Source organism: Salarias fasciatus, chromosome 4 (genome assembly GCF_902148845.1).
Source record: "Salarias fasciatus chromosome 4, fSalaFa1.1, whole genome shotgun sequence".
NCBI lineage: Eukaryota > Metazoa > Chordata > Actinopteri > Blenniiformes > Blenniidae > Salarias > Salarias fasciatus.
The window spans coordinates 17,957,352-17,977,509 of NC_043748.1; the positions used below are offsets into that span (position 1 = coordinate 17,957,352).

Below are 20,158 nucleotides of genomic sequence, written 5' to 3' on the forward strand. Positions count from 1 at the left end.
TGATTCTAATGTGTGCTTTACACAGAAATAAAGCTAATCACACGTCAGAACAGCCAGAATATGCTTCATATCAAGCATTAATTGATGAATAATTGAAATAAGTTTAATATCATGCATGTGATCTGAGAATATAAAATACTAAGTCAGATGTTAGATTTGGAGAGCATGCAGTGTAAGTAAGGTCTGTACAGTGAGTCACACCAAATGAAATGACGACAAACTGTAGAAGCCAATACTTTCATCTTTATTAATCTTGTTCTCATTTGTTTAAATAAATTTTTCCTTTGTAAAATCTCAAAACGAAAACACTGAACAGGAGTGTTAAAGCCTGTCTTAATTTAAAACGAATACACAACAACAGAACATTTAAAAACGTACGGTAACGCTTACTCTGCATCTGTAAACAACCCGTCCCACCCCTCCCTCCCACTCCACACAGTTTGATAAGATTTGGCATTTCCATTTTTCTCAACGCGTATGCCTTCAGCTCTTTGTGTCATTAAAATGTTTTTTTTTTTTTATTATTGCAGGTCGGACAATAAAAAAGACAAGTCTGCTTTAAAAAAAAAAACAACTTCAAATGAGAGAGAGAGAGAAAAAAGCATTAGTGCCAATATTTCTTAACACACAGTCAGCAGTATACCGAATGCACTCAAAACAATTTTGTATAGACCTTCTGTATAGTAAGCAGCCTTGCCCACATTATGACAGGCATTAACATGCACACACACACACACATTATCCTCACACTCACGCACAACAACTGCGGTGGTTTAATCCACTTACTTGGTCTCAGTCTCACTCATACTCATATAACGTGTCCGATACTGCGTGTGGTACCGACACGTGGAGAAATGCATCATAGCGTCAAACTGCCAGCAATTTTAAACATTTATCACTGCAACAGTAACAAACATGTTCAAGAGAGAATAACAGAGAAAGAGTGCGTGAGATACAACAGTAGGAGGTCAGCATTTTGAAAACGGAACAATGACATTTTTCAATATTTTCACTGTTCAAAAAATCAAAACCATACATACAAACAAACAAGGAAAAAAAAAAACAAACCTAACATACACAGTAAGATACAGTTCTGCTGTCAATCAGAGCTGTTTTGCATGTGTTTGGATTCGACCTCCGTTTTCAGGAGATGTGAATACAAACTGCACTTTTCACCTCACATCATGTAGTAGTTTTTAAGTTCTCTTATCCGATGAAGGTAATGCTGTTAACAGTGCCTATCTGTCTGAAGGCTTCTCATTTGGTGTGTGCATGTGTATGTAAATCTGTTGAAAAGTCCCCTACTTACTAAGCACATTGCAATCCAGTCAAGTCTTTCAGACCAACTGACTTTTCATTCTTTTTTTTTTTTTGTCTCATTTTTTTTTTTCGGGTTTCAAGTCTAAGCAGTTGAAATCTTCATCTGTGGAAAAAGGCTGTATACACATCTAACAGTCCCTGCATTTGTTTATATAATAGCTTAAGTCTGGCCACGAGAATGTGTGTAAGCATGTCTCACATTTCCGCTTTGTGTGTGCACATTACGATGCATACCGTGTATATGTATGCATGTTTAGTACATTTAAATGCATACAATGTGTGTATGTGTATGTGTGTGTGTATGCATGTATGTGTGGTACAATAATATGCATACAATGTAAATGTCTTTGTTTATGTGTGTGTGTGTGTGCCATATTAAGTACATATGTATCCCAGTGTATGCTGTATCAGTGTGTCCAAACCTACACATACAAACAGAAGGGGAGGGGGCGTCAGATAGAGTCGGCTCCGCCTCCCAGCAGGTCACCGGGCAACAATCCAGCAGGACTGTCCATTTGGTGCCTTTCCTCCATTTGCGGTGCCCCCCACAGGCTGCTGCTGGGGTATCCTGCAGTCATGCCTCCCCACAGCCCAGACCTCCCGGCGTCTACGCCCCCGACGCCTCCTCCCTCTCCTGCACCGTTGGTGCTCCACTGGGAAAAGATCCCCAGCCCGGGTCCTTGGGCTGAAGACGTTTCTGAAGAACTGCCCGTACCGTCGAGACTCTGCCAGCCGGAGCCAGAGGACCTCACGCTTGCTAGGACTGCCGCGCCGCTTTCCCCTCCTGCTCCGCCCCCGCCGCCGCTTCCATTTCCTCCTGAAGTCGCACCGATGGCTGCCCGCTCGCTGCCCGGGGAGCTTCCCCCGCTGCTGGCCACAGATGTGCTCGTTCCGGACGCACCCGGCGCCGCGCTGCCCGCCGCACCTCCTGTGCTGGCCCCTTCTGCCCCTCCGGCCTGGGAATGTGCAAAATAGCGAGCAACTTCTTCCTCACTCACAAACTCCGCCAGGATGGTGGTGTTGCCCAGAACGCACCTGGAATGAAGTTGCAAGACAAGGCCGTTTGAAAAAAAAAAAAAAAAATCAAACATGCCCTCATTGTTTGACCGTGTGTTTCTAAGAGCAGAGTGAAACTTACATGTGCAGTGCACCTTGGGCCTTGGCTGCTTCCTGCCGGCTGCTGTAACGAATCAGAGCACTGCCTTGGGTCAGGCCGAGGTGGAAGGTCAGCAGGGGGCCGTGCTGCATACAGATAGTCCTCAGTGTGGAGCCATCGATCTACAAAGAGTCAAGCATAAAAGACGCTGAACATGTGTCTGAGCGTTGTGACAATTACGCTGCAATTACACACAGTCCTTCATTACAGGGTCAGAGAAAGGTCAAGGAATGGAGGCGGCTGCAAAACAGTGGTTATGCATTAATAAATAATGGGAGAATGTGGCTTTATTGATCTGTTATCGTCTCAAACGAGTTGCGTAAGATATTACAAGTACAACCAAATGGGCAATTAACACAAAGTCTGAATTATTAAAACAATATTTCTTATGGACTTTAAATCAAACATTTTCTTTGCTTTTCCCAGAGTGGTGTCATGCCATTTGTGCAAACCCTAATTGATTAAATGGCTCATCCAACTTCACAATCCAATTACAGCAGGGTCACGCATCGTGCCGCCTCGTTTGCATAAGACAGATTGAAGGGGAATACAGATGAACGAGCGCGGCCGTTTAAGGCTTTTGAATTCCAATCCCGACCAATCGGTCTCGACAGCTGTTCCAGTTGACGGCCAGAAGAAATAATATGGCGGGAAAAAGATTTTAACCTTTTAAAGCTCGACAGAAAAAATGAGAGAATTCTAGTTTAAAACTGTCATGATGAATTCACATTTTTAATGATCTATTCAGTTTCCTTCAAAGTGTTTTTCCCCCTCAGTCTATCCTTCCTCCAACTTTCCCTCCCTTCTTACCTGAGGGGTCAGGTTGCTGAGCAGCAACCAGCAGCTGCCTCTGGAGGCGACGCCGTCGCTCCAAGCTGAGCCTTTACAGCCAAAAGAAAGAGAGACGAGAAAAACTAAGTAACAACAAGGAAACAGCTTTTTATTTTTTAATACTCAACGAGCCGGCTCACAACAACAGTATCATTAAGATGTAGTCAGAATTCAGTTATCGAATCTCTGACATGAGCGCTTTCCTGCATACAGTATGCAGTTATGTCATAAGTTGACAAACAGTTATGTAACGAGTTCCCTGTAAAATGAAAAAAAAAAAAAAAAAAAACAAAACTACCTGGCCCAAATCTTGACTCTTGATGAATCCCGCCTCCTCCCCAGCTTCGGGCCAATCGTGGACCTCCGGTGCCCCACGGGGAGGGCGAGGCCTGCTTCTGATTAGTGAGACCGGGAGGGGGGCGTGGCAGCTGCGAGCTGTTGCGATTGGTCTTCCACAACTTGTTTTGTCCGATGGGCTCTGGAGGCCAGCTGGGCTTGTACTCGGAGTACTTTCCTGAGGAGGAAATGGGGAGTGAGGGGGGAAAGGGGGAACAAGAGTTTACAAAAACAAACCACAGAAATGAGTGGAGAGGAGAGAACAGTACACTTGGCTTGCTGGGCTACTTTGGAGAACACAGTGCACAACATTAGTGCATTAACAGAACCAAAAAAAACGTCCACATAATGCAATATTGAGCATTTAAAGTTCAGAAAAACAAGGCATACCTGTGCTGTGTGCATTGCTGAGGGGGCTGTCTGAGGCACTGTAGGGCCAGGCACCAGGTGAAGGCAGCGAGGTGTTGAGGGAGGGGTTTGGCCCTGAAAAATACCACAGAGTGATCAGAATGCAGCACATCCTGCAATTTGCAAGACAAGAATCCATCAGCTGTGCTGCAGATGCAGTGCGTTTCTCAGACATTTGGCATGGAGCATGTTCTAACTGGTATGAGTTACGACCGACAGCCTGAGTGCACTTTAACGCTCCTCCCATTGGGCATGTGCATTTTAACAATGGAGAGCTTGAGAGTAAGCGATGAAAATGATGAAACCGATGGAAAAAGTGACTATTCCCACAACTCTAGCCGCACCATTGCAATGAGCAGGATAACAGCCGACTGATAACTGGGCAGAATTACATTCAGCAGGTAAAACTAAAATGGATCTTTCTGTTTGACCTTTTTTGGTTTTCATGTAGGCACATGACTAAAACCGCTGCGATCCCTTCAAAGTAATAAATTAGCGAATAGAGATGTGTATTCAGCTTAAAATTCCAGACTGATTCACAGTGATAGGAGTGCGGAATAGATTCCTTCCTCAGCTTTAATCCTCACAGGATTGAGCAGCGGCTTCAAGAGGAAACTTAACATAAAGCCTTCTGTTAATAGCTGCGCCTTAAGAAGTGTAACTGATCTGATCACAACCAGGTCCCTCTTCAGACCCGCCAAAGCACACTAATGATATAATCCCACTGAAATATGACATTATTATAGCTACTTTGCGGATAATATTTGGTTAAATTGGTCAGATACCTATGTTGTCTCGTAGTAATTGGTGGTCAGAGTCGTTGAGGCTTGGGGATCCTGGGGAGCCGAGAACACTACCAGGGGTCATATAGGGATCACTTTCAGGATCTCCACCACTTTGTATTCCCTTCCAGGGCACACCGGGCTGGAACTCTGTCAACAGAGAAGAGAAATGTTGAAGTTAAATGGCGTGCAACATCATGCATCCCAGTCGTCTTCTTTGTAACGAGCAGCAGGTGACAGTTCAGAATGTACTCACCTGGAGGCCAGCTCGATGTGGCAGGTTTGTTCCCCAGTTTGCTCCCAGGGGTTCGGTGCCAGCTATCGACAGAACCTTGGGAGGGGATCCCTAAACCATCACCGCCCAGAATTTCATACTGGGAGTAAGGAGACCCTCCTCTCACCTTTATAGCACTGGGTAAAGGGCCTTAGGAAGTACACAAGAGAGAAACGAGGTGAAACTGATTGATATGCTTATAGTTCATCACATATACAGCGATCACTGAGGCATCCAAGACCGACAGCCTGAGAGGTGAGAATCCTGTCCCTGCAAAAATCTGTCAACCTACCGTTCTTGTGAAGGGTTGAATCAGGGGGAGAGGGCGCAGGGGAATGTCCCTCCATCATCCATTTGAAGCGGGATTGTTGTCCTCCTATGTCCTTCATCCCTCCCATCATGGGATTGAGCTCCAGTCCTGACAGGTTACCACCAGGAGTAAGCCCTGGCGACAAGATGAAACAACAACATGGTAACATGGCACATAAAACTCCCACAGCTAATCATTTCCGGTGCGTACTGCATGTCTAACTATGAAGCATGCTGCTCACCGGAGTAGATCCCTTGCGTTTTGGCATGAAGGTCTGATAAAGGCCCGCCTACACCAGGATGTGGGAGGGGGTCTACCATGGCCTGTTTGGAAAGGCTTCCTCCCAGGTGAGAGGGAGACAGTTTGGAGGTCCCGCTGCCTGGCGCTGCTCCTCCGACTCCACCCTGCTGATGCTGCCTCTGCTGCTGGAGAATCGCCATAATCCTCGCCAGCTGGGAGGGACAAGGTGAAAACCAGAATGAGCCCATTTCAACTGCGGCTGCCCAAAAAACCGGCAAAGTCGCTGTAATGGAAATTTCTCATGTATGCATGCTTTTTCTCACTTGTAGTGCTCGCAGAGGTATTTTTGTAAACAACCGTAGCTCACACACTCAGATGTGTGGGGAACCATGAATGCTTTGTCTAGAATTTACTTTTCCTGATAATCTTAGCGTAGCAGCTGCGGGCACTCGTGGGAGTCTTCCTGTGTCCAGCCTATGGCTGGGTGCAGTCAAGGCCCCTGGGAGTGAACGTAGCAGATAGTTATTAGAGGCTTGCACGCCCCTGCGAGGGCAGAACTCACTCTGTTACTCTGTTGACTGCGTGACTTCTCCTGCTGTACAGCATAATAAAAGATACCAAAACGAACTCACCGGCGGAAGCCCTTTATTAAATAAAATTGCCATAACAGTTGGCGTCACGAACAGGATCCTACGAGTGGAATCCGGCGGAGGACAGAGACCTGGTGATTGGCCATCCTGCGGACAAATTGCTGCAGCCCCGCCGCCATTGACGGACTCTATGGGGACTGGGTCTGAGCCTACCGTCCGGGCCACCGCTAGGATCCACGAACTGGTTTCCCTCCTTTTCGGGGAAACTCCTACAAGCACCCGGTGAGTTCTTTCCATATTGGACTGGTTGGAGGGCGAGTGACTGATGTAGTGCCGGTCACTATAATACACAGCATAAAACTTCAATCCTCCCAGAGTGTTTAGTGTTTGGAGTGGGAGAGAGATTGGAGAGGGTTTTTTAGCACTTTTGCACCCTCGGGTCTGGGCTGGGACCGTAGAGGCGAAAAGGCCGTTGGAGACGTCCAATTGAAAATGGGTAACAGATCTGTTAAAGAGAAGAGTCCTCCAGACACCCCAATATGTAATGACATGTCAGGAAGGTATGGGCCCGAGTGTGTGGGACGTGTGAGAGAATTGAGTGAATGGTTTGGGTTCCCCAAAGGGGGGAAGTTTGAGCATGAGACAGTGACTGGTTCTGCTAAAATGTTTACCGGGAAACAGGAAAACCAGGGATAAAAAGAAGATTGAGAAGTCACTTTTGATGAGTGAAGCTGGAAGCAGAGGTAGAAAGCAGAGGGACATCCGCTTAGGGAGAGAACAGGGAGAGAAAACATCATGAGGGACATGAAAGGGTTTTACTACAGATACATGTGTCTCCGTGCCATCTGCTCTCTTTCGAGGTCGGTTCGTACTGGACGTCGGATGTGTGAGGAAAGTGACTGGACTCCTCCCCTTCAAACATCCATCCAACCACCGTGGCCTCTGCTCTACTCTACTCCCACCCTCTCTGACGTGTCGAACTCCACCTCTGCATCGGCTTCCTACTGAAGGAGTGGTCTAGTCTGTCAGACACTCCCAACACATCGGCGCTGGAAAGCACCACCTCCTGGATTAATGATGGAAGTAAAAACCGAGCCAACAGCTCAACATCATTCATGGTTCTTCCGAAGCAACTCTCCTCAGGGCTCAAGCTACAAGAACCACCCTGACGGGGACGGAGGACGCCAGGGTGAAGCTGGTGGACAGACTGGACACTGGGTCCGTAACTGCCCACATAAGAACTGTGGACATGGACGATGGTGTGGAGAACCAGGCAGAGGAGCACAAGAAGGGGGGACACCGGGTCACGCTGAATTCTCATCCGACTGACGGAGGACATTCGGACTGAGAAGATGAAATCACCACTCACTGATGGCATGGGTGACGTACGCAAAACAACACACAACCCGCTAACCGCAATGAAGAAGCGCTTTGCACTGATACACAGCTTGCACAGGGTCAAGACAGAATAGCAGGACTTCAAAAGAATACAAACAACAACACACTGATTAATCGTATTTCATGCACAATTATTGATGTACATCTCAGGTTTCCCATGCTCATGCTCAAGATAACACGGAAACCTGTGGGATTTTTATTTTAGTTTATTTTTATAGACTTGGTTGATTCTGGGATGGTGAATTGGATGTTGACTCCTGGTGATAGAAGAAAGCTTTCCATGTCCACTGAGATGAGACATGTTCTTATTGTCTAAACTTTGCCCGATGACTCTGATTGACTGACAGTCGATGATCAAACTGGAGATGGTGCTCACATCAACCGCAAATTTAAAACTTCAGACAAACCCCAGTGCATATTATATGCACTGTGCATACAGGACGTGATGTTGACTATGAACAATGTTTTTTTCCAGGACTTTGACAGTGATTTGACTATATCAACGTTTTTTTTAACAGGACTCAATGGCAAGCGTCTGTATGTCTGTCTACTGTCCAGATGTCTTTGTTTAATGTTTCAGGTTCTCACAAATATTTCCAAAGTTCCCTTGCCAAATCCCGCGATGGGCAATGGAATGATTTGGGACGGTTCGTGCGACAACGCGTGATTTCAGCCGACTGCTGATCCAACCCTCCAATATTCGCCATCTCTCTCAGCATATCGTAAGACCTCCGCTGAAGTACATGTTCCAATGAGCATGCTCGAATAACCACGTATGCAAATTGTGTTTTCAAGAACAAACGGAACAAAAGTTCACTTTGTTAGGATCAGAATGTAAAACCTTATTAATTTAATCTTGAGAGGGTTTTTTTTATTCCAGACCCTCCAAAGCGAACTGTAAAACAAACAGTTCATTCAGTAGCTGCATCTTTATCAGCTGAGGAGCTGAGGACAGTTGAATATAAAACAATTGCAGAGGCCTGAGAAACAGCATCACACACACAGCCTAGTGAGCTGATGATGTGAGGTTGAAGATGCACCAATCAGATAGTTTAGTACAAAATAATATACTAATGTGTTTTTATTTTGTTTTTTGTCTGGGAAGCATTTGTTTGTTTTGTTAGAAAATTCCTGCAGGTACGCCCATCGCTCCGATCCACAATCCCGATCCTCCATTGCCAGCCGCACCACAAGGACCTGAGGGGAGCAGCTTCACAGCAGCGGGAAGTACAGACACACACACACACACAACTAGAGGGACTCAGATTGACACAGATTTAGGGAGAAATTGTTTTTTTCTGAGCCTGTGAGGACATGTGGTGATTCTGTTCTTCTCTTTCTGCTGAGACTTTTTTTAATGCAGGAGAGAAGGAGGAACTGTTGTGGCTGTGGAAGCAGTGGACACAATAATGGAGGGAGCTGCTCCAGAGGCTGGAGGCGGGGCGGCTGGCGGTTGAGGAGGTTGTGGAGGCGGTGGGGTTTCATTATGAACGTGGAAACTTCCGACGTAATGACGACATGTCAACTGCTGGCTGATCGCCGAGGTCAGAGCATGAACACACACACACACACACACACACACACACACACACACACACACACACACACACACACACACATGGACACTCACAACACCGCACGGACAGAGAAAAAGAGAGGTAGTTGGAATTCCTAAAGTTATTTTATCAACTTTCAAATGATGATGTGTTTATTGTACCTAATCAATCTCAAGGGAGAAATATTAATGGGTCAACAGAACTGATCAATCCTGATAAAGGGAGAAAGAAGAGGCAGCAGGCTGCCTCCATTATCGGTCACTTCTCCCCCCACATCGCTGTGGCTCTGAACACAGGCTGTGAGGCTCATCGTCTTAGTGAAATTATTTAAGATGTCATGCTTTAATATTTTGAACTTTATGTTTATCTGTACGTATTATGGAGAAAATATACCAATGCTAAACACACAAGAGAACTTATTTAAAGGTATAATACATGATTTTGATTTCTGGGTGGATCACCTAAATAACTGGTGGGTCTGTTTGTCAGTCATTCTGACGAGCTGCTTTCGCGAGGCGGTTCTACGTGCTTGCGCCCAATCAGCTTCTCCCTTTTGCGCATTCAGAGTGTTTATGTAGCCGGTGAGCTTCTGAGCTAGTACTTACCGATGGCGAGTCTGACATAATGAAACTGTAACTGTTTCGGGAAAAAAGCTTTATTTATGAGCGAGGTGGATCGCAGAAACTGTAAACAGAGCCGTGCACGCCGGAGAAGAGGAGATCGCGCTCGTACACTTCCGCGTTTCCTGGGAGAAGCAGGACAGCCGGGCGGATGGTCTGGCGCATGGCGTTGTTCAAAAAGTGAGTAACAGACTTGGGGCTTCGTCTTTTCGAGAAAATCGTGTATTGGACCTTTAAGTGAAGGTTTGTTTATGATTGGCTACAAGAACTCTCAATCAAATGTCAATTTCAAGATCCACTGTCACAGATGGAACTTCCACCTCCATCTGTTTTAGCTGAAATATTTGTGGACTAAAGAAAGATTATGTAGCTTAATAAGCTCAGCTAAACCTTGCTGCAACACTGAGTCCAAGTGTCACATTAACACATCCTGGATGATGACAGCGGTTACAGGTATTGGATGTGTTATGGCGTGAATAACTGCTGAAGGTCTTTAGTTGAGACGGACGGTCTATATGATACACCTGATTTCACACCAAATCCGCTCACCAGGAAGCAGGTTGTCTCTTTCCTGGGAAAGTATTCCTGCTGTCGACAGGTTATTCCAAATAATTGTGATTTTATTGCTCCCATTAGGTCTCTGACTGCATGTTTGCAGGTTTCCTGGACTCCAGATGCACTGGAAGCGTCCCAGGCCCTGCAGTCTTTCTTCACTTTTCTGTCTCGACCTGTCATTTCGTTGTTTCTGATATTGAACAAACTGTGATGTTATGGTTCTGATAGTTCTGGTAAAATGATAATGTTCCTTCTATATTAGCAGCTTGCTTCATGATGCACTGTTTTGACCGCCAGGCTCAGGTTGTTTGGGATTCGCGCCGGGGGAATGGACGGCGTTGAAGGACATGTTGATAACATGCAGCTTGTGTTTGAGGTTGTTTTCATGGAGCTGTCTCTTCAGACTGCTCAGCCCCTCCTTTACACTCTCACCAACTTTCTGGGGAATTAGGACAGTTTTTTTTTTTTTTTTTCTCGCTCGGAGCTTCGATTAACAGACTAACCCATTCTGATGTGATATATTCTTGGTGTACATGGTGGTTCTGAGGGGGGAATGGTACATCAGGCCTTATCATTCCCACCAGGTTACATCATTGTGGTTTTCTGGGAGGTTCTCAGTGGTGGCAGAACAGCACTGTAGAGTGTTTGGTGTGTGCAGCTCACAAGGCAAGGCGAGGAGAACGCCATGGGGAATGCTGCTCACCGCCACCTGAGTACCCTGTGACCACCTGATGGTGGACTTTGTGGAGCTGCTCTGTTTCAGATCAGACAGACCATCACAGGGCCCTTCCCCTCCTGGCTGAAGGGCCTCTCCACTCTTCGCTGGCTGAACCCAGGTGACTGGATCCGGGTGAAGGACTTCTGCAGGAAACACTGGAAGGCCAGGCGGTGCCCAGGTCCAGGTCCTGCTGGACTCATGCTGCCTTTAAGGTAGCAGAGCGAGCTACCTGGAGCCAGGCGAGTCACTGTAAGCCTTTCCCAGCACCACCCTGACTCCAACAGCTGATCTCCCAGCCACAGGGCAGAATAATCCCTGAGATCAGCTCCTGTGTGAGGTAGTCCACCCTCCACCAGGCAACGGTGAAGATGTTCCTGCTCCTGAGGGTGCTGCTGACCCAAACCGCAGTGGCCCCCCTGCTTCGTTGCAGACGTATGGTGGACCTCACAGGACTCCAGGACAGCCTGTGGCGGAGAGCTGCCCCTGCGGTAGCTCCAGAGTCACATGATGCCAACTGTACTGTTTGTGCTTTTAAGACTTATGCTGTCTCCACTAACACTTTACCATTCCTTGTTCCTGTTCCTCTCCAGGATTCTCTCTACACATTTCTGCATGCAGGCAGGAATAGCACTGGCACAGAGCTGCAACATCCTTGGTTCTCACTCTAACCCTTACCCTTAGCCTTAGCCTTAGTCTTACCCTTACCCTTTCCCTCTCCTTTTCAGCAGCATTCTGAGGAGGTGTCTTCCCTTGGCATGGCACCTTTGATAACCAGCATGAGAGCCTCACTAGTCTTGTTACTGATGGGTTTCGCTCAATCTCAGTAAATGTGTGGTAAAGACTTCTATATCACATGTACCATTAATTAGAAAAACCGGGCAAAAGTAAAGTCAAAATTAGTGTGACCCCTGAACACTAAAACCTAATTAGATCATCTCTGGATTTGATTTGCTCAGCTCACGGACACTCTGCGGGACCTGACCTGTTGGGGGTCCGCCTGCTGCCTGAGAGGCTGCGGCTGAGGGAACTTCCTCTGGTTCTGCAGGAGCTGCTGCTGTTGCTGTTGCTGCTGTTGGAGCAGGAGCTGACAAGCCTGGGGATTAATCAGTACGCATTAGTGGGAGTTTGATTAATCAATAAGTGAGTACAAGCAAACATTTTAGGAACCCGCACTGGAAATGTTGATATCGATGCTATTTAGTTCATGGAAACTTGATTTGGAGCCACAGAAACATTTGGTGACTGTACATTTGTGTGATAAATAGGGCATTTTACTGGAATAAATGATTATTTTGATGAAGAATCTAACATTCGTGCACATACCAAATGGAACTGCTGCACGTGGGGGGAAATGTTGCTGAGCATTGCTAGCTGCTGTGGGGAAATTTGAGGAGGAAACACTCCTCCACCAACACCGCCAACCCCTCCAACGCTTCCAACACCTCCCACTCCTCCAACCACTCCTCCTACACTGCCACCAGGAGAGGGCATCTGCTTCAGCATGGGACCCGGCACCTGCGTATCACACAAGAGGCAACACATTCAACGATACAGGACACTTGTGTGAGCCATCATGCAAATCTCGAGAAACAGGGTCACCTCAAACGAGTGCAAGAGGCAGACTGTGTACTCCATGCCAGACACACGTTGATCACAACAGGAATTAATTTCGAGGCAACGAGCCAGACCGAGCCTTCAGTCTGCCATCTCACACATACAACACATGACACCATATGCTGAGTCGCTCCGAAGTGAGAACAACAGACCTGAGCAGACAGGAACTGATGAGGCACTTGAGCACGTAACCCTTGGGAGGGGTTCATCGGATGCATGCCAGGCTGGTGCATCCCTCGAGGCTGAGGCATTCCTCCGCCACTGCCAACAAACACTCCATGGCCACCCATCTGTAGAACAACGCAAACAAAGCATAGCAACAGAAATGCATTTGTGGAAATATGCTTTTTAAGGAAACGCATCAAGGACTTTGAATATGGGAATATGAACTTTGGGGAAAGTTGTTTTTTTAAAGTGATAATAATATACATTGCTGCTCACCTTTTCACCATAGGGCCCTATGTCAACAGGACCCATGTCTTTGGAGCCAGGCATGCGGTAACCGCCACCTCGACCTCCTCTCCGCATATCGCCGTTATAGTCAGATATTCCTCGCTTGTCTACTTCCATCTTTTTGTCAACACTTGGATCATCACCCTAACAAACAACAATTGCAATTTGAGATCTCGTGCTTTCCAACATCACAAAAGGAACACAAATTTCATTAGAAAAGTATTACTGCATCAAAAAAAGCGATAGAACCTCAGACCATTTACATATTTAATAACATCATGAATCCTTACAGTTGAAGAACGTATAATGAGAGGCTCTTAATTATCTTACCAGAAGGCCCATGTTTGAAAACTGGCGTGATACTGGGTTCATCCAGCTGTCCCCTCCACCCTTCACAGACAAGAAAAAGATGGCATTCAATCAACAAACTGCAACACACTAAACAAAAATGAATCTGTTAAAAGAAAGGGGCCAAAACCCTCCCACCCACCTTGATGTTGCCTCTCTTTCCTCCATGAGTCTGACCCCAGCCTCCAGAGTTGAAGGAGGAGCTGCTTCCCTGGGAGCCAGCGCTGTTCCACACTCCACCCCCACCGTCATCCTCCTCGTCCCAGCTGGGGTGACGGGAAGCTGCGATGGAGCTGTCTCCTTTCCCACCCCAGCTTTCAATGGGCTTAGTGCCTGCACCGAAACAGAGGAGGGCAGTAATCACTTCTCTATCTGTGTCATACTTTGTGAAATGTATGATTTCAGGTCTAGAATCTGGTACGACAGAGTTCATCTCCACTTACCGGGTTTCCCAGGATTGGGTGACGGGTTCCCCCAGCCCGAAGCTTTGCTGGACTCATCTGGATCACCCCAGCCTGTTGTATCAGATGCCTGACCCCAAGCAGCTGTACCATTATCCACAGTTTGGGCACCTCCTCCCCACAAACCTGGATCAAATCCAGCATCACATGTTACAATATGCAATATAAAGTTTCCGATGACAAAATTCCGTAGGTTGTGATTAGGACTGATACTGTGTTATCAACCCAGAAGCTTAGTCTATTTTCGCTGTGCTTTGAAAATGCAAAAATTGTCTTACCCACTGCACCATTGCCAGGATTTGTGTTGCTGCCGTGCTGCATCCCCTGCTGTCGTCTTGGTGGTTGCTGCTGCATGGATGGTGGTGGGGCCTGCTGGCCGTGGCTTTGGCCTGGTGTAGCACTGTTTTTGTCCCACAAGTTCACATTCTTGCTGTTGTAGCGGGTCGGGTCTCCCCACGCCGAAGTGCCATCATCTATTTCCATTTTGCGGCTGATGGACTGGGGGGAAGGCTCTTCCCAGCCGCTGGGCTCCAGGGAGTCGCCTCCGCCTCCAGAGATTTGGGGAATCGGGCCGGAGGTCCAGCCCGAACTTTGGTTGTGATTCTTGGAAGGCGGACCTCCGCCTCCAACATTTGACCGGCTGTTCCACCCGCCTTGCAACGGCCCTCCAGGTGGTTGCTGGCCCTGTGATTGGTGCTGCTGTTGATTTGGGGCTTTCATTGGTGCCACTTGGCTGTTTGGTATCTGTGCTGCTGCTGTGTGAGGCTTGGCACTCCCCCACTCCAGGTGGGGTTTGCCTCCACCCACGTCTCCCCCTCCCCAACCCCCTCTTTGAGATCCCCCTTCATCTAAATTAGCCCAGGAAGAGCCCTCATCGGAGTTGCTCCCACCTCTGGTTCGCCCCTCCCCCCACCCGCCTCCATGCGTAGAGTCTCGTTGTCCCCAGTCTCCTCCTGCTCCACGCTGCCCCCCCCAGCCGCCCGGCTCGCCTCTTCCAGAACCCTTCCACCCTCCGGTTCCCTTGTCTTCTTGGCCATCTGTCCAACCACTACCCTGTTCTCCAAAGTCCCTCCAGTTACCTCTCCCTCTTTGTTCGCCCCACTGTTTCTCTTCAGTACCCCATCCTTTACCCTGGTTTTCAGGTGGGAGGTCGCCCCAACCTCCAGCTGCCTTCCCCTGGTTGCCATCAGTATCTTCCTCTGGCGATTCCGGTTTCCTTAGAGTTCCACTGGGTACGTGAGGACCTCCGGTGGACTGTATAGCACCACTGTCCCAACCGTCCCTCACTGCAGCAGGGCCAGAGTTCGGGCCGGGCGCGTGGCTCCCAGCTGACGGATCCTCAGTCACTGAACCAGTGCTGGACGGGTACCCAGGATTGCGACTGGTGGTAGTGTTCATGGATGCTGATGAGAATGAAGATGATGAACTGTTTCTTTCATTTCTGTTCCCCACGCTTGTCGTCGTGTCCAGGTCCCAGGCCACGTTCTGTCGAACCTGGGTCTGCCCCCAGCCTGTGTTGGACAGCACCCTGGGGTCCAGGTCAGATCGACTGAGCATGCCGAGTAAGGCCACTTCAGCATTGGAGGTCTGGTTGGAGTGGTCACGCGCAGACGGGGTTCGGCCTTGTTTATGCCCGCTACCGCTCCCCCCTCCACCACTTCCACTTGAGGATGAGGGTCCTCCAGTGCCTCCACCCTGTCCTCCGCCACCCCACTCCCCAACTGCGCCATCTCCACTTTCAGTCCCTTTCTGATTGTCCCAAGCTTTTGTCATAGTTGCAAACTTCGGAGAGGCAGAGTCCTCTAGACTGCTGCCACCCAGACCTACACTGCCTGCACTGCTGCTGCTATCCACCCCTCTGCCACTTCCTATTGCTAAATTACTCGAACTCGCACCTCCTGCACCGCTACCCCACTCTGCATCTGAACTGCTTCCCTCCCACGCTCCCTGAGATACCACTGGGGTAGTTGAACCACCGCCGTTTCCCCTGCCCCACCCAGCCTTGTCCCCTTGACTACCAAAGCCCCAAACACTGCCCCCCTTCGCTTGAGCACCAGGTTCTCCTCCTCCCCACCCATCTGCCTGTGGGGCACCTGCACTGAGGTCGGAGGACACTGGAGGCATGGATCTCCAAGAAGAGGAGGCAGCAGAGGAGGAAGACGAAGAGCCCGAAAGGTTACCACTCCCTTCTCCTTCGCTGGCGACCTCATAGTCTCGCTCACTGCCGCCTTCTTGATTTGGTCCTGCTTCCCGTGCTCCCCCTTCTGAACTCGGCTCCGACGCTGGGCTTTCTAAGTGCTGCTGCTGCTGCTGTTCTCCGCTCCTGGCGCCTACAGCTGTTTCAGTGTGCTGCTGATAGAGACCAGTTTGATTCACAGATGAAATAGTGTGAGTGGTGACGGGGGTGGTGCTGGCAGAGAATGAGGAAGCTGAAGTAATGGATGAGTGTAGTGGAAGGCTGTCGCTCGCTGAACTCTGTGTCCCACTTTGCACCAGGAGGGGCCAAGCGGAGGGGTTCGCGTTGGGGTTGAAATTGGCACCAGTGACACCGCTGCTGCCACCCACAGGGCTCTCCTGAGGCCCAGGAAGAAGATGGGAGACTTTGGAATTGAAAAATGCTTCTGTTGCTAGCCCTGCCTCCACCTGAGACGAGGTGGACGAGGCCCACACACTACCACTTGACTGGACACATTCATTAAGCGAGAAAGAGGAGGACAGAGGAGAAGAACGTTGGGGGGAAGGATTGTCCGTGTTCCCTGCTCCTCCTCCTCCTCCTCCTCCTCCTCCTGCTGCTCCTGCTGCTGCTTCTCCTTTCTGCTGGATGTTTCTCTCACTCCATGAGGCACTGCTGTTGTTGCTGCTGCTGCTGGGGCAGTCTGGCTCCTGCACGCCTCCCCCTCCGGCCCCAGCAGAAATCAATTTGGCCCCGCCTATGATGCTGGGCCAGTCCTCCAGGTCAGTCCCATCCACAGTCACCTTTCCGCAGCCCTGAGAAGAGGACTGGCTGCCAGAGCCGGCCCCCCATGTGGAATTTGCATAAGTTGAAGTAGTAGTAGTAGTAGTTGAAGAAGACAAAGCAGCGACACATAATGAGGATGAAGAGGAGTTTGGGGGAGAAGGGGAAGATGAACCCAGGTTGGAATCTAGAGGGGGGGAGAGAAAAATATTATTTTTTGACAATGCACCCTTTTCCATTACTAATCAAAGACAAGTGCTTTTGTTGTGTGTGCTATTCGGCAGACAGATCAACTCAATTGTGCGCTGGTACTGAGACGTTGGCCCACCTGTGCCTCCAGCTGTGTTTGCATTGGGGTTATCTCCTCCCGGTGAGGGAAGAGGTGGGGTGGCTGCCCAGGCACTGCCTCCCCCGACCCCTGCATCCCCTTCCCCACCTCCACCCCCCAGCAGCATGGAGGACAGTGGCGGCTGGCCCCTCTTCAGTAGCACTTTGTGGTCCTGCTGGCAGCGAAATCTGGGTGGAACCTCTCTAGACATGTACCGCTGCTGCTGGGAGGCCTGACCAGAGGGGGAGGAGGAGGGCTGTCCGTTGGCCACAGCGGTCCGCTGCTTTGCATTGTTCCCGCCACCAGGAGGAACTTGGGCAGAAACCCCGCCTGCACCAGGACTGGGGGACGAGGGGGCGACCGGGCCAGGACTGGGGGACACTGAGCCTGGGGTGGTGAGCGGCTGGGAAGAGGAGGGCTTGGCTGATTCTGGCACTGAAGTTGACAAATAGGGAGAAGATACTTAGACTTTAAAACAGAGGTGAGCTATAACACATTTTCCTCCATTTTCCTAGATCTCGAGTTCAGTTTTTTTTTTTATCCCCTCCACTGTGAAACACCAATTCTGTTTGGTAACAATTGCCAGACGAAATCATCAATCTAATAATGGACATTAATGTGACAAAACGTGACCATTTTAGATGTAATAAATCCAATAACAGTAATTTTGATTTGATTCAGGATTTCTCAGTGACATCCCAAGGGCCGGTCAAGCAGAGTTAAAGGGCCACATACAGCCCACGGGCCTTATGACACCCAGGCTTTCTTTAGAGAAACAAATGTGAGGCGTGTTGATATACTCATCGTTTCAAGAAAGGCTAGCGACGATTAAAAATGTGCTTACGACTGATAAATCGGAGAGCGTAACCTTATAAAACAGTCTCTTAAATCATCATTTATGAACATAACTGATACAGTATATCGAATAAAAAGATACCAACTAGGTCCAATGCAATAATGACCATAAAAACACAATCATACCTTTGATTTTCTGTTCTGGCACCTATAAATAAAGTAACAGAGGAGAATTTTATCAAGCAAGTGAGATACAAAAGTTGACTAACAACAAAAGACAAGCAAACAAAACATTGACACTGGACTTTTAGCTTATAAAAGGTCAAAGTGATCCTGAAAACAGAAAAAGAGAGCCAAGTGTACTTTGAAATGTTACCTTCTGAGAGGTTTCCCTTTTCTTTTTATCTTCTTTCTTCTTTTTCTTGTCTTCCATGAACCACTGTTCCCCTTCTTGATTCTCCTGTCTGCAAAGAGAAATGCACGCGTTCAATTATTCACGTTACCGAAGCCACAATGAATGTAATCTAATGCTCACAGTGGCGCACTTTCACACGCACACAAATATACAGATTTTTGTTTAACATTGGTAATATGCATTCACGAGACCACTACCAAAACTACTTCTAAGCAGCCGGTGCTGTAAGGGCTGTAATGTTAAGCAGGGCTAGACAGCTTGACAACAGTCCATGGTAGCCTAGCTTCTCACTGCATAATTCATTAACCAGAAAACGATTTCAATTCCAAGCAGCAGACACACGCCAACACAGACAGCGGTATCCAAACAAACATACGGCATCCAACTGCAAATCTGCAAAATAATACTAAAAAAAATCTGAGTTGTTCTTGCATTACAGAACAGGTGAAGCGATCAAATGGACAGTAATGTCAGTGCATAATGTGTCAGTGGGTTTGTACAGTGTTAGGAAGGACACGCTCACACCTGACAAAAAGTAAACACATGCAGTACGCAAATATACAAGTCATGGGAGCTCTTTTATTTGTTGCATATGGAATAGCAAAGGGATCTCAGTTCCCACAGAGCTGTAAATACGACCGGGCCAAGTGATTCTGTTGGCTAAGCTGCACATAATTAGCACAGTGCCACAGACCGCTAATGCAAGCTAACTGCTCAACTAATGGCTTTAGCCCCTCGATGCACAGGGTGGCATGACCTTTTAATAACCAGCGCGAGGAATCAAATTAAAAAACCAACACATTTCTGCACGGGCAAGCAGCGTAAATCTAACGCAAATGGCAGAGCAGTGAAGAGGAAATGTGCAGCCAGTAAGGACCACAAGAGAGCTTCGCTGTGGTGAGCAAACAGCTAATAGTAGCCGACTTTAAAGCAGCTGGTGAGCACCGTGTCTTGACCTAAAGAGGCTGTGAGCTGTCACACGGGAAGGCGTCCCTGCCGCTCCGTACGTCACATAAACGACAGGTCCCCTATGTCCTTAACCCCGTCCGTTTACATTTTCGTCGGATTTTAAATCGGCCCGGAAAACACAGCTATCGGTCGACGCGGCTAAATGAAACGACTAACTTATGTGACGCTTGTTCAAGCTAGTCCAAAACCACACAGACGTAAACGCGGTCGGCTGGGTTAATTCACACATTTATCATTACAGGACGAGAAAAGCAGCAGAAACGGCATGCATTCGAGTTCAACACTCACCTCGGGAATCACACAGGACATAAAGTGCTTCTGTGCAAAAAATTCTTGCAGACCTACCGCTAGCAGGCTAGCAGGGTAGCTAGCCTAGCGAGCTAGTTCTTCGAGGCTTTCAAGGCTAAATTGAATAAGAAATGACATCACCGAAAGGCGAAATGTTAGTCGTAGAAAAAAAAAAACGAAGAAAAGGCGAGTATCCTTTTTTATGCGCGACTGTAGTTCTCAAGCTGTAAACAAACCATGCATAACCCCTTGATGACTGTCAGACGCTGTGTGATCGGTTAGTTTACTATCGGCCATTTTGCTTCTGTGTGGAGGTTTAGCCAGCATATTATATCACCGAGCGGGCTGCTTGTTGATCAGCGAGGGGAGGAGGAGGCGCAGCGCGGCGCAGCGGCCACCAGGGGGCGCAGCCGCTGGAAACATGACGTCATCCGTGA

The 20,158-nt window shown here is 48.2% G+C and overlaps 1 protein-coding gene across 1 annotated transcript; it reads right to left on the reverse strand.

Moving 5' to 3' along the window:
- Positions 1–223: 223 nt before the first annotated feature.
- On the reverse strand, positions 224–20,046 carry LOC115386371 (trinucleotide repeat-containing gene 6B protein-like). The gene is made up of 21 exons (XM_030088581.1): positions 19,722–20,046; positions 18,426–18,513; positions 18,236–18,257; positions 17,255–17,689; positions 14,249–17,113; positions 13,953–14,096; positions 13,652–13,842; positions 13,492–13,551; positions 13,150–13,305; positions 12,861–12,998; positions 12,418–12,609; positions 12,077–12,187; positions 5,659–5,869; positions 5,400–5,552; positions 5,090–5,257; positions 4,837–4,983; positions 4,034–4,126; positions 3,606–3,821; positions 3,287–3,357; positions 2,459–2,598; positions 224–2,355 (listed from the first exon to the last, which is right to left on the reverse strand). Exons 2-21 carry the CDS (start codon positions 18,480–18,482, stop codon positions 1,773–1,775), a joined length of 6,153 nt encoding a protein of 2,050 aa, XP_029944441.1. The 5' UTR covers positions 18,483–18,513; positions 19,722–20,046; the 3' UTR covers positions 224–1,772.
- Between the last annotated feature and the right edge of the window lie 112 nt (positions 20,047–20,158).

Coding starts and splice junctions, on each gene's coding strand:
- LOC115386371 (XM_030088581.1), bottom strand. CDS start 18,482: ATGGAAGACAAGAAAAAGAAGAAAGAAGATAAAAAGAAAAGGGAAACC. Junction 18,258..18,425: donor AAAGGGAAACCTCTCAGAAG/GTAACATTTCAA, acceptor CTTTATTTATAG/GTGCCAGAACAGAAAATCAA. Junction 4,127..4,836: donor ATTACTACGAGACAACATAG/GTATCTGACCAA, acceptor GGTATTTTTCAG/GGCCAAACCCCTCCCTCAAC.